At 36.1% G+C, this 13,902-nt stretch overlaps 1 protein-coding gene across 16 annotated transcripts in view; it reads left to right on the top strand.

Moving 5' to 3' along the window:
• The window catches only part of HEATR5A (HEAT repeat containing 5A), a 64,176-nt gene that overhangs the window by 43,825 nt on the left and 6,449 nt on the right, over positions 1-13,902 (top strand). For all 16 annotated transcript variants that reach the window (XM_021539357.3, XM_021539356.3, XM_021539354.3 and 13 more), the window contains 11 exons: positions 1,157-1,295; positions 2,145-2,324; positions 3,144-3,383; positions 4,103-4,284; positions 5,398-5,466; positions 5,879-6,058; positions 8,050-8,284; positions 8,675-8,923; positions 10,519-10,646; positions 11,557-11,704; positions 12,386-12,658. In XM_021539357.3, coding sequence (XP_021395032.3) covers positions 1,157-1,295; positions 2,145-2,324; positions 3,144-3,383; positions 4,103-4,284; positions 5,398-5,466; positions 5,879-6,058; positions 8,050-8,284; positions 8,675-8,923; positions 10,519-10,646; positions 11,557-11,704; positions 12,386-12,658 — 2,023 coding nt within the window. The remainder of the gene's footprint in view (positions 1-1,156; positions 1,296-2,144; positions 2,325-3,143; positions 3,384-4,102; positions 4,285-5,397; positions 5,467-5,878; positions 6,059-8,049; positions 8,285-8,674; positions 8,924-10,518; positions 10,647-11,556; positions 11,705-12,385; positions 12,659-13,902) is intronic.

Here is a 13,902-nt window from a genome sequence, read left to right as displayed (position 1 = left end):
TTGGGTTGCTTTTTTCAGCATATGTTAGCTAATATATATTAGTCATTTTGACTAACATATATTGGCCTGTTGCTGACAAATGAGGAGCACAGCCTAATGCAAGGTTTTCCTGCAGCAGACACTCAGCTCTATCTATTCTAAGGATGGTAATAGCTAAGGGCGCACAACTGCTTAGTTGTAGAGAACAATTTTTTTAATGATAACTTAAGCTTAATTTAGAAAAATATGCATAAATATTGGTGTAGCCATCTTGCCTGACCACACAGCTAGTTTATCATATCTTTAGGATTACCTTCAGGATTGTCTTAAAATCGAAAGAAGCAAATAAGAATCAGAAAGCTGCACTCTAACAAAAAACCCTTGACGCTATGACTTGGGGTTTTTTAAGTGTTTTTCCTTGTTCCAGGAATAGCAAATCTATTATCATGTATTTTCAAGTAAAATAACCCACACACTGGTCTGTTGGTGTCAAAATATGATTTTTTGCTAGCGACTACTCAGGAGAGCTGACCTGTCTCAGTATCACACATTCACCAGTAATTCTCACCCTTTCTCTCAACTTCTCTAAAACATAATTTAATGTAAACTGGGTATATATTTTTTTTTTTCCAATGAAACTGCAGCAGTGTTCTCCTTCCCCTTACAAACTTCCGTTCATGCATGGAGTTCTATTTTACTAAGGCTTGATTTGACTCTCTCACCCTTGGTTTCACTGACATTTCTCTGGTTTCATCTGATGATGACTTGTTCTGAATTTCAAGCCCATTATATGCATATACTCAGTAGTCAGAGTTAGTTACAGTTGATTCACCTGGCATTGAAGTTAATGGCAGTTTTTGTACAGTATTGGTTGAGAGGTGGATTCAGCACCAATCCAATATTGTAAGTTGCCTTTGGAGAGAAAATGCTAAAAGCACTGATATGTTTTTTAAAATTGATTACGGGACTTGCAAAATTTTTCTTTTGAGGGTTAAAAAAAAAAAAAAAAGCTGAGCAAAAAGAGCATCAATTATGTGTTTCCTGACTTAACAGATCTGCCATAGCTGCAAGTGTTCAGAAAATACCAGCCTTACTGAGGTATTGCCACAGATGTATTACTGAGGTATTGCCACAGAGGTTTGTTAGCGATCTTACTGTATCTTCTTGCATGTTTCAGATGAATCTCTGTAGCTCATATTTATTACTGAGACGTGCAGTGGTAGCTTGCTTATGTCAGCTTGTGCAAAGAGAAGCTGCTGAAGTATCAGAATATGCTGTTGCACTAGTGAAAGAGAGCAAAGATGATTTTACACCAGGTAATGTATTGAAATTTTGAGATCAAAGAGCTTGACATATTGACAGTGAATTTTAAATACACTGCTTAGAGTGTGAAAACTTTGCTATACTCTTGAAATCTTAAACTCAAAAATTTTCTACCTCAGTTGTCTGTATAGTACCAAATTATGATAAAATGAGAAAATGCAAGGGGACTTCCAGAGAGCTCTAAGCCCATCTAGCCAGTTGCTTTTGTAGTAACGTTTTGCTAAAAGGACTGAGAGTGATCACTAGTTCATCCTCATGTGTCTTTTTGTGAGTAAGTGGTGTTAAAAATTTATTTCACTTCAGCTTTCAATTCAGGCTCATTTGGAAGTTTTCAGAAGAAATAGACTACAGACATTTTTAAAAACTGCTGATATTTAAAATTTGTAGTGTTGGTCAAATAAAAATTGGTCATATTAATTTATATTCAAATTATTTCCAATGTGTCTGGTTTTGTGCTTTTTTAGAGAACAGTTTTAACTTGCATTTCAAGTTAAATCATTGTTTTAGAACTACCTTATGAACTAAGGTAAGTGAAATATTTTTTTTTTCATTGAGCTAGGTGCTGTGGTGATGGTAATGCTGTGTAATTCAGCATAGGATTCTTATTTTTTGATGGGGTAACTTTATTCCTGTTGTTACTATGTTTCTGTAAAAGCTCAACATTTGTTTTGTATTCATAGGTTAGCTGCAGTGTTAAAGTGAAAAATAAAATGGTTTCAAAAATATTTCAGGGCTAGTAATTACTTTTTCACAAGACACTATGTATAAACACCTTCCATGGTGTTTATGTTGTCATTGATGCAGTTTTGTAATGTACAGCTCACAGACTTTGTTCTTAGCAGATGTGAACATCAGAGAAATAGGCTTGGAGGGGGCATTGCTGGGCTTGCTGGACAAAGAATTGGATCCAAGATTGTGCCAAGATATCAAAGAGACTCTGACTCATATGCTCACTTCAATGGCAGTTGAAAAGCTCTCCTTTTGGCTGAAGCTTTGTAAAGATGTTCTTGCTGCCTCTGCTGGTAAGTCTTTACACTGTAGCTGAGAACACAATCAAAATAAGGTTTGCAGCAATACACTGTGTCGCTGAGGGAAAGCATTAAATTTTCTTGAATGTTTGCCATTTCTGACATGTATAATCATTACTCATTTTGCAAGATTGGATCCTTTAACTTAGTTCCTTCAGAGAATTATGCCTTTCTCTCTTCTGATTGCCCTCTCCCTGTTGAACAAGTTCTTGTAGACATCTTAGGATGTGTTGGATATTGATTTAATTTTTGATCTTAATTCGTTTCCATATCAGAAATGGAAATCCAGAATAGGTTTGAGCTTGTGAGTCCTGTGCAATTACCTGCAAGAAAAGTATTCTGACCAGTTATTCTATTAGTGATAGAACTGATGCAGGCCTATTATATCATAATGGAACTCTTGAGCACACAAAGTCAATTGCTGTGCTGAATATTGGTGGGGGTGAAGAAAATTCTTTTAACCTGCAGTGCAGGAGGAAAACTTCTTGCATTTAGATTTTTTGGTTGAGACAGTACTAGCTTCTAATGCATCACACTTATTTTAAATGGTTGGGGTTTTTTTGCGTCTTTCACTGCAGTTCTTAATTTACTTTTGTGATATTGATCTTGTCTTCCAGCAAGTAGTATCAACCAAATATTCACAGTTTCATTATATTTGAATTATAGCGTTTACTTTAAGATAGCAAGATTGAAGGGAGTCACCAGGAATTTGAGGTTAACTATAGACTTCAAAGAGATTTCTTTCTGTAGGTTTCAGTTGCAGTAAGAAAGAATATTAAGTTTGTATTTTTCCCTTCTGTGTCCTAAATACAGACTTCAATACAGTGGCATCAATAGATACCACTCAAGAAGAGGAAACTGCCAAAGGGGATGATGTATCTGTATTAACATCTGACAGTGATGACAGGTTCCATCCTTTCCGAAATCCACGATGGTCCACCAGAGTTTTTGCTGCTGAGTGTGTTTGTAAAATTATAAGCCTGTGTGAAAATGCAGGCAGTGCACATTTTGGTATAACTTTGGCTCAGGAAAGGAAACAACGTGATTCAAGAGGTATGTGTGAAGCACTGGAAGAATTTAATAGAATGCAAACTATGCTTAAAATAAGTATTAACTTTTTGCATCTTAATGAAATTAATCATAAATTGGTTGTTTGTAATCAGTGAAGTCTCTAATTACTCTGATTGGAAGCCTGTGTTCTTTAAGGTGTAGAGAAATTTTTATTTGCTAAAAGAATAGCATCTTACTGCAGCATTTACACTTAGTTTCGTGGTTATAGTACTATGGTGTATGTGTAGGAAGGCTTTGTTTCTGTATAAGCACTGGCAGTCACAAGTTATAGCAGGCACCAGCCTACAACATCACAGTTTGGTGTCTGGGAGTATGACTTTAAAAAATGCCACTTTTTTCCTTTCCATAATTTGCATAATCACCAGTAGAAATACAGTGCCATTTTCCCATACCTCTCTGTGTTTATCTGGAGGTGTTTTCCTCAACACTTTTTTAGAAGGTCTCATACATGAAGATATTTATATTTTCTTCTAAGTACTTTACATTTAAATGGAAATCAGACTAGATCAGCTAATATAAGGTAGCCAAGTAAAATTGATCTATGTGTAAGTAAACTTCCTGAAGTGATTCCTTGATATGTATTAAGGTATAATGTAAAATACGCGTTTTGAAAATGTTTGTAATATTTAGTCTTATAAAGCACATTATATCTGAATTTAAATTTCATAAAACAATTTTCTTTTTTTAATTTTTGTTTTCAGATGACTTTTTGGTATTGCATTTAGCTGACTTGGTCCGTATGGCTTTTATGGCTGCCACAGATCACAGTGATCAGCTTCGTCTTTCTGGGCTTCATATGTTGCAAATCATTGTTCGGAAGTTTGCAGCTGTTCCAGAACCAGAATTTCCAGGTCATGTAATCCTGGAGCAATATCAAGCCAATGTAAGCAGTATTGACAATAACTTAGAAAAGTTTAGTGTTACAGTCAATTACTAAAAGAAATTTGCAGTGTTTAGGTACTGAGCTGGATTTCAATTACTTTGTTACTGAAATATTGTTAATTTGTTCAGACCTAACTTCCTTAGAAATCATCTTTTTAGTTGGCAAAGTTTTTGAACTTTCAGCATCTTTCCTTCTTGAAAATAACAAAACCAATATAGACTATTGGTGGAGTTTGTTTGAAAAGCATTGGTTTCACAGTGTGAAAGTATTGCAGGAAGTATTAGGAATAACTATAATTTTTAAACTCTGCTTAGAAATAAGTCGATTCTGCACAGCAGCCATCACATTTAGAGATCTTGGCCAATAAAAAAGCAAGAGAAGTGTGGATTGTACTCATAAGGTCCATTTCACTTAAATCTTGGTTTAGATTTAGAGAAAAAATGTCCTAGTCATTTACCATTCCATAGCACACTTGTGTTAAGCCTCATATCACTTTGGTTTCTAGCAGGCACTGAATAGAATAGAATAGGTACTGTCTCTCATAGAATTGGAGACACTGAAGACATCCTAACCTACTTTGATCTTGTTTTTGCCATTATATTTTTTTGGCATGCCTTTGTAGGAAGGAACTGCCTTGGTCTAGTCTAAAGCTATCAAGGGGAAAAAGTAGACAATCTGTCCCTGCTGTCCAAAACCATCAAGAAGGTCACAAGTAAAGCTAATAATTTTCCTTTTAATGTTCTGTACCTTTAAAGTGTTTCTGCTAATACTGTACAGGTCTCATCAGCTGTTTCATTTAAGTTTGAGATGTGAAACTGTTAAAAGTCAAGTCTACATTGTCTGATTTTTTTCCATAAAAATATCATAATAATCCAGAAAAAGATGGATATAAATTTTCTGGACTTAAGTAATGACCTCCTAACATCTTGTTCAGAAGTTCCATAAATGAAGTCTCAGCTTTTAAGAGTCTTAAGAAATTGTCGTTAATTGGCAGTAAAACCAAAGGAAGGAGCTTAACTTTATAAAGGAAAACTGTAACAAAGTCTGATTATGAAAAGTAAGTCTTTAGTCAATTGTTCACTATGTATTAAATGTTGTCTGACTTCTCTTTAGGTTGGAGCAGCACTTAGGCCTGCCTTTGCTCCCGAAACTCCTCCTGATGTCACAGCAAAAGCATGTCAGGCAAGTGTTGAAAATCATAAGTCTCTTAGGTAATAGACCCTCCAAATTTTATTTTTGCTTGATATGCAACACAAGAAAAAGGAAATAAATTCTCTAACCTTAAATCTTTCTTTCAGAAAAAATAATGTCACCTATTTTACCTCTATATTGTGACAACTCAAAGATTTATCTCACTTTAAAGTCTTTTGAGGAACTTTGTTGCAGTTGATATTTTGGCTGTTTTTTTGTGACACCCCACTAATGTTTTGGTTTTCTCTACTAAACTGGGATGTCATTCAACATTTGTTATTGTCTACGAGTAACTGTATCTTGGTAGAAATTAAATCTGGCTTTCATAATTTTACAGATGGAAAAAAGAGTATCCAGTGGTGGTTTTTTCTTGTTCCTCATTGTTTCTGTTTCACAACACTAGGTATGCAGTGCCTGGATAGCAAGTGGTGTAGTGAGTGATCTTAATGACCTTCGAAGGGTTCACCAGTTGCTTGTGTCCTCTTTGCTCAAAGTGCAGGCTGGAAAAGAAGCACAAAATGAGCAATATAATGAAAGCACCTCAACTATGGAAATACTAGCTGTCCTTAAGGCTTGGGCAGAGGTTAGTACAACAACTCTGCAGTGTTAGTCTTGATATCGGGTAGGTGACTTAGAACCTTTCAGACAGAATTTTCAGGAATTTTATGCTTCTTTTAATAGGAGGTGCTGACTCTGCTTTGCTGTGCTATCTCTGAAAGTACATGAAATTTGTAAACTTAACAAAAGCACTGCTAATTCAACTGGCTTTATTGTAAGATAATAAGAATAATATTATAAGAATAATGTATCATACTTAAAAATGCAAATTCCTTAATATATGTGAATTCTTCAACATTGATTTGAAATTGTATGTTATAATTGGTTGATAATGGCATGGTGGGTATGGTGATGGTCCACTCAAAGTACTATTTTAAATAGGTATACATTTTCTCATTGCCTATTGGCATTTCAGATCTTGGAAATATATCTTTTAAATTAATGTTGTCAGTTCAGTACTGCTTAAGTTCAAATAAAGTCAGATCATGTGAATGCTTGTTTTAATATGTGTAAATGCAAGGTTAAATATTTAAAAGTCAAAAATGTGAACCATGTCCACTACTTCCAAAAGATGTGTATTAGAATGTAGTGATAATGGCCTTGGATGCTGATGGTTGATAACTCGCTAAAGATGAACATGTTATGAAGGTGGATGATATTTCAGTGTATAATCAGGAAGACACTTTGGAGGAGAAAGTAGGCAATATGTAGTTTTCATGTAAACATTTGTAGAAAAATATACCAATGTTTCATGTGCATATTTGAGAACAGGTACTGACAAAATAGCAAATCCTTTGGAGACAAACTAGCAGGTAGGAATGATAATCTTGAGAACATGCTTTCATTGAGAGATTTAAATAGATTGGTCTATTTAATCTATGCAGGAAAAAATCAAGTAACATGATAAATTAAAAATCATTACACGAAGAAAAGGTTTTTAATAGCGTGTAACAACCTTTCACTGGTCAGAAGCCAGGACAAAATTCAGACTAGATGTGAGACTGAACTGTCAGAATTGAAGATCTGTAGTTAGTTCTCACCTATTAATAAGATCACTAGAATTCTTCAAAGGAAACTATAGAGTTTCCTGTAAGCTTTTGTGACCTGTAATTTACAATATTTCACTTAAGCCCTAGTCAGTTCCTTCTCCGTTAGAATCTTACCTATTTCTTGTTCAGAGAAATTGAAGGAATTCCCCCATCCTCTTACTGCAGGGAGATGTGAGACAAGGGCTTGGTGGGTGTTTAGTTGTTTGTCTGGGGCAACCCACTACAGCCAGCAAACATCAAAAAGATGCAGAACTCATAATTGCAGAGGACTAGTATTCAAGAAAGCTGACGTGAGATTCATTGAATCTAAATGTGTCCTTTATAGTTGAGAAGAGCTTTCCTCCAGGGGCATTTTGGAGAGACTACAGAGAGCTGTTTGTCTGAAACTTTCTCAATTCTACCTTTTTGATAACCAGAGAGGTATCTAAGGAAATTAACTGTGAAATTAATCTGTAGATGGTAACACTCAAAGTTTTTAAAGTATGCAAGATTGTACTCTTCATTCTTTACTGCTAACATGAGGTGATAGATAATTTTGAGAAGTCAGTTTCAAGTGCCATGTAGCATTTCATTTTAAAAAATATTTAGGAATGGGTTAACTGTGGTTTCCAAACCACTATTATAGGTATTTTATTTGATAGTTCTTCAGTCTTGTAGCTGTAACAGGGTTTGATGGTTGGAAGCAGAAACTGGACAAACAATATATTAATTTTTAAGAGCAGGGTACTTAATTGCAGGTAGGAATTTTAGTAGTTTTCCCCTTTTTGGGGATTCTTGCATCATGACTAGCTGGGGAAAGGATTCAGAACGTTTAGAGAAAAAGTGTTTGTTCACCCATGCTTACTGGACTTGAAGCAGAAATAGATTCTAGGAAATCTCATGCCTGTTCAACAGACAGTCATACTAGTGATCACAGTAGTTTTCCAAGTGTTAATATTTGTAACTCTCTATCCAAATATATCAACAGGTATACATTGTTGCAGTTGAAAAGCAGAAAAATCAAAGTGATACACACAAGCACAGTTTAAAAATTGTAAACTCCTCTGAAGAAAGCTACAGAGACGTAACATTTTCTGCCAGTGGTCTTCTGGACTTGGTACAGGCAGATCTTGGAACACTGAGCAAGCTCTGGCTTGCTGCACTTCAGGATTTTGCTCTCTTAACTTTGCCTCCAGAATATGCATCGCAACTACCTGCTGAAGGTAAAAAGGCAAATGAGTTATATTTTCCTAGGTCCCTTGTAAGCAAACTGACTTGTGTTAAGATCATAGTAAGATTAAATAGTATAGAGAATAAGCCTACTTATGGACCTATTTAAAGATCAGGACTGCTTTTGAGAATCGAGGTTCCATGGATGAGGAGAGTGGTTTGGTATTCTTATTTGTTGGCAATTTTTATGTTGGAAAGAAGAAATAGGTAATATATTGCATTCTGTCCAAATAAATCTAAATTAAGTACCCTCATTGGCCTGAATTTTAATGCCAAACACTAAAAAAAAGTCATGCGTAGAACACAATCCCATCCTAAGAATGAAAAAATACAGTACTTGAAAATAAATTACACCCTTAAAACTAATTTTTTTTTTCTTGTAGGTGGTACATTTTATACAGCAGAGACAATTGAAAATGCCAGACCTCATTACTACAACTCCTGGGCACTGATACTTCATGCTACAGCTTTATGGCTCACTAGCACAGGTTTCCTTGTTGTTGATCCAGATGAAGGAGTTACAAATCTCTCCAGACCTGTTACCCCAACTACCATGTGTCAAGATTCGTCTACCAGGCCCTTAGTGAAATCTCCTGAGGATGTGAATACTGACAGATTTCATCTTATCTTGGGTTAGTGAGTGACTGCATAGTCTGCCTAGATGCTATAACTCAAAATGTAGATAAAACTGTTAGCAAATAGATTTTTAATTATTCAAATTTAACTGCATCATTCAATATAGCATCTTTTGGAAAAACATAGAGTCAAAAAAAATTTAAGAGTCCTAATGAGAAAATTGTACCCAAATGTGGTACAAAAAAAAACCACCACGAGCTAAACAAGCCCTAAACAAATGCTTATTGCTCTGCTCATAAACATGCAAGTTCAAGGGTGGACTTTACAGTGTTTGTACCATACAGTTACAGAATGTATGGATTAGTTTCACTGAAGCAGTTTTACATCACACAATAGTTTGTAGGTTGGAAGGAACTTGTGGAGATCATTGTGTCTACCTCCTGCTCAGGCAGGGTGACATAAAGCCAGCTGCCCCAGGACCATGTCTGGACAGCTTTTGAATATCTGTGTGGATGGAGAATCAACCTCTCTGAGCACCCTGTGCCAGTGCTCAGTCACCCACACAGTAAAGCAGTGTTTCCTTACATTCATTTTAAGCTCTGTCAAGCCTCCACTACTGCAGGAGCTGGTCAAGTAGTTGAATTCAATCCTGGTTCTCTAAGTTTACACAATTAGGCATTTCTGGTTATGTTTTTTTCTTGGCCTCTCTTTTGTATCTTTCTTTTGTAATCCTTTTTGGAATGTGTTTGTATGACTTTATTGCATATGTCTTCTTTTGAATCCCAGTCTTCTACAGAGACCCAGCTTCCTTTTGAACTCCATTGCTCTCTCAGTTAGAAGTGGGACTTCTGACACAAAAACTGCTCATTTCCCCTGCTTCCTCTACTGCTTAGTGCATGAAATTTCACATACTTGACTGTGGGCATATGGCTTGTTTGAATAAAATAGCACTTCAATTTTCATTCCCTATGAAGAAACTGAAAGAATTTAAAACTGCTTTTCTGTTGCACAGCTGTTGTTTAGTGGACATTGATCGGTTTCCCAAGTCATCACACATTTTGGAATTACAGCTGGGATGACAATATAGATTGCAATTTATATGAAGGTTATTGCCAATATTTTGAGGAGTCCTGGAAGCTGAGAAAAAAGATAGCTCTTATTTGCTCTAGAATTTACAAGCTTCATGTAGTTTACTTACTGCTAGTTATCTAGTTGTGATAGTTGGCATTTTTTTAAATGGGAAGATAAAGCCTCAGCCTTAGAGTTTGTGAACTACTATTACTTTCAGCATTTCCCTCTATTACCTACTACTAGGTAATAAATCAGAGTGATTAGGCAAATATTCTGCTATCTACTCATTATTAATTGTCCTGTCTGTTCATTGGGCTTTGTGTTTTATTCACAAATTGCTGAGGTTTTATTTATGTTAGTAGCTAGTTGTAATTGGGTTTTATACTGTCTAGAAGGTGAAGTTTCTTTCATTCTTTGATGGAAATAGAGGTCTTGCCCCAATATATTAATGATAGGAGGTGAATTGACTTAAAATGCTACTTCTATAGTTGCTCAGCCTGCTGTGAAATTACATAGTAGTGGAAAAATTACTTCTTAAAATTTCAAGTACACATGGGGTTTTTTTTTATGATGCCTACAGGAATTAGTGTGGAGTTCCTGTGCTCTCCTCGATCAGATGCAGCAATGGAGAACATTATTGCCTGCTTACATGCCCTGCAGGCACTCTTCGATGTTCCATGGCCAAGGTCCAAAATAGGTGGTGATCAGGTAAAGCATAATGACCAAATGCCCCCCAGAATTAAGGCATGGTTTTAGTCTGAACAGTACCTCTACAATCTCTTGTATTTCCAGGAATATTCAACATATAAGTGGTAGGTAAATGAAATGCTTTACCCAAATCCAAAGCTGTAGAGGGAGGAGATAAAAAAGAACACAATGGTGAACCTTTAAGGTGAGAGGCAGAGAGTTTGAGGACATTTTGTCAGGAGGCAGTAATTAGATTAATAGGATGAGAGCCAGGTAAAGACAAAATTTCTGGAAAATAGAGTTCTCTTTCTGTCTCTCTGTGGAGGCATAGTTGAATTAATTCTGTTGTAAAAATCAGAGTTGGTAAAAGAAGACTGGGCAAAAGCAGTGATACTAAAAGACAAAGAAAGGCAAAACCAAAAAAAAACCCACACCACAACAGTGATCCTAGAAAGAAGTAATAATCTGAAATTTCTTTATTTTTTTTCTTCAAACTAAGGCTTATACCATCCCATATGCCACACAATTGTCTGACCCAGTGAAAGTGATAAAGCCTGTGGACATGGCTAAGTTCTAATGGTTGTTAATGCTCTGTCCAAGGAAATGCATATGGTGTAGGAGGGATACAATGTAGTGTCCCCACCTTCAAGAGTTAAGAAGCCAGAAAATAAAGGTTACTTTGGTTTTTTCAGTTGTTTTAATGCCCTATATCTTAAATAACTGTGGTAACTATTTTGTTGGGAGAATTGATAGGGACTGCCATTACTGGGAGCTAGGAGCTGGATGGCGAAGAAAATGCCAACTCCTGTGATAGTAACAATTGCATTGTGTTCCTTAGTGAGATCAATCAGAGTAATACTGTTGGCTTTAACAAGTTCCTAAAAACTCCTGCATTAAAATTAAAATATGTTAGATGTTTTTCTTACTGTAGGAGTTGGGTGTAGAGCTGCTGAATGTTTTGCATCGACTGATATTGACCAGAGAGTCACCTGATATTCAGCTTGCTGCCCTTGAAGTGGTGCGCTTGATTCTTTTTGCAGCTCAGGAACATGTGAAGGAAAAGCGGAGAAGTGCAGAAGGTACAGTACTGTGTGAGATGTTTGAATACCTGTGATCAGGGTTAAAGCAATTCTTTCTTGGAAAATTGGTTTCTGAGATGTGTTTTAACTGAAGTCTTTCACAGTTGGATTCTAATTCTAGTTTACTTAAGACAGTCCAGGTTCCTGACATAAGAAATTCAGGTGGTATGACAGATAGCAGGTGGTTTAGGTGTTGAACAGAGGGCAGAAAGTGAGGAGAAAAACTGCAGAAACTGCAGCTGGGTGGCATCATGGAGGAAGGAGTCCTAGTGAAAACCTGGGGTCAGCTGCAATTGAGCAATGGACATACTTGGCACACACAAGTGTTACAAGCCAGGTTCCAGTAGTTACTCTGATTGTAACTTCCTAACAGTCACTTTCTAAAAGGAAAAAACTGGGAGTAGAATCAAAATGCTTGTATCAGATGACATCATATTGGCTTGGTGCCTTAGGATCTTGTATGTCAAAGTCTATTGTGCACCCTTTTGCCTTTTGGCAATCACTGCATTGTTTGTTTATTCAGATGAATGGGTGTTTGCTACTAGAATTTTGAATACACACCCATTCACATATATATGTGTCAAGATTATAATTTGGTGCTGAAACAGTCTTAAGAAGTAAACTTTTTGGAAACAAGTCACAGTCTGCAGACTTTTGCCATATTTCTTGTTTTTCTTTCAGTTGATGATGGTGCTGCAGAAAAGGAAACATTACCAGAATTTGGAGAGGGCAAAGACACAGGGGGACTGGTGCCTGGGAAATCATTAGTCTTTGGAACACTGGAGCTGTGTGTTTGTATTCTTGTCAGACAGCTTCCCCAGCTCAACCCTAAATTGACTTGTAGCCCTGCAGTTCCACCTGGAAAATATCTGTTGCTGTCAGGAGATGGAAGCAGACTGGTAGCAGCAGCATTAGTTATTCTCTCTGATGTTCCTGCAATCTGCTCTCCTGAAGGTATGCTATTTCATCACAAGAAAAGATAAATGAAAGAATATTAGGTCCTTCTGTTCCTTTGTTATGACATAATTTTCTTAGCTGGCTAAGTCTGGCAGCAAGTTTTGTTGATTTGCTTGTGACAACTTCCTTTTCTAATTATTTTTTGACTGTCAAATTGCAAAACAAGTTACAAAACTGAAGCAATTAAATGAGTAGTTTCTTTTTTTCTCCCACCCTATAGCAGTGCAATTAATAGATTCATTTTCTACTGGGAAATATACAACAGCTACATGATTATATGCTACTTGAACTGTCTTTTCTGGAATTTATAATGCAGACATAAATTAAATTTAAAAGGGAAATATGTCATGTTACCTTTCCATCATTTGAACATTAACAAACAGCTGCAAGAAGTTATGGTTGAATTCTCAGATTAGTTGACTTTTACCCACAATTCATTTTGGATTCACTCCAAACTTTAGAATGGTTCCCCAGACCAAGCCTAATATCATATTCAGATGTTTATGTAATCTTTCAGTACCATTACAGCCATACATACAAACCATGTCTGCTCTACTCCTCTGTTTCCACCTCTTAAGTGTTGTTGTTACACCTTACGCAAATCGCTGGCATTTATCAACCTGAAAATTTCTTCCTTTTTGAAAAAAATTGTTCTCTGTTAAATGATTTCTTCTATGGGGAATATGATGCTCCAAATAGCTGGCAGCCGTTGCAGTCCTTGTAACATGATGATATGTTTTCTCATTTCCATCTGCAGCCTGTTATTTATCAGTTTAAAGTGAAAGGAAATAAACATAGCATCACCTAGATCTGAGGACAACTATCTTGTACGAAAAATAATCTGTGATTTTTTTTTCGTCACTGTAGTTATTTTTGTCTTTAGCTGTTCATGTTATTCCACAAACAAACAGCTTGCAGTATCAGACCACAGTAGAGAAGTTAAGCACTTTGTTGAGGTGACTAAAAGGAGGAGCTTAAGCTTACTCATACAGTCAGTTGAATAAAGAAGCAGCGCCAAAAGTTGGCTCACATAATTGAAGAGATGAAAATTCCTTTGTGGAATTGTGTAATTTTTTTCCCCTTTAGTAGGTAACTGAAGTTACAGTCCTGTGACTGCTATGTCTCTTACTTCAGGCACCTGTCATGATATGTTTGCATTAAAAAAAAATGTAAGTGAATTATGTTCATGACCTACATTTCCTACTGAATTCCAACAATAAATTTTCAAAGACTTGGCTGTT

This window comes from Lonchura striata, chromosome 5 (assembly GCF_050655825.1).
Source record: "Lonchura striata isolate lonStrDom1 chromosome 5, ASM5065582v1, whole genome shotgun sequence".
In the NCBI taxonomy this organism is placed as follows: domain Eukaryota; kingdom Metazoa; phylum Chordata; class Aves; order Passeriformes; family Estrildidae; genus Lonchura; species Lonchura striata.
The sequence above is the reverse complement of the archived record's forward strand: the minus strand, read 5'-3'. Positions and strand labels throughout refer to the sequence as shown.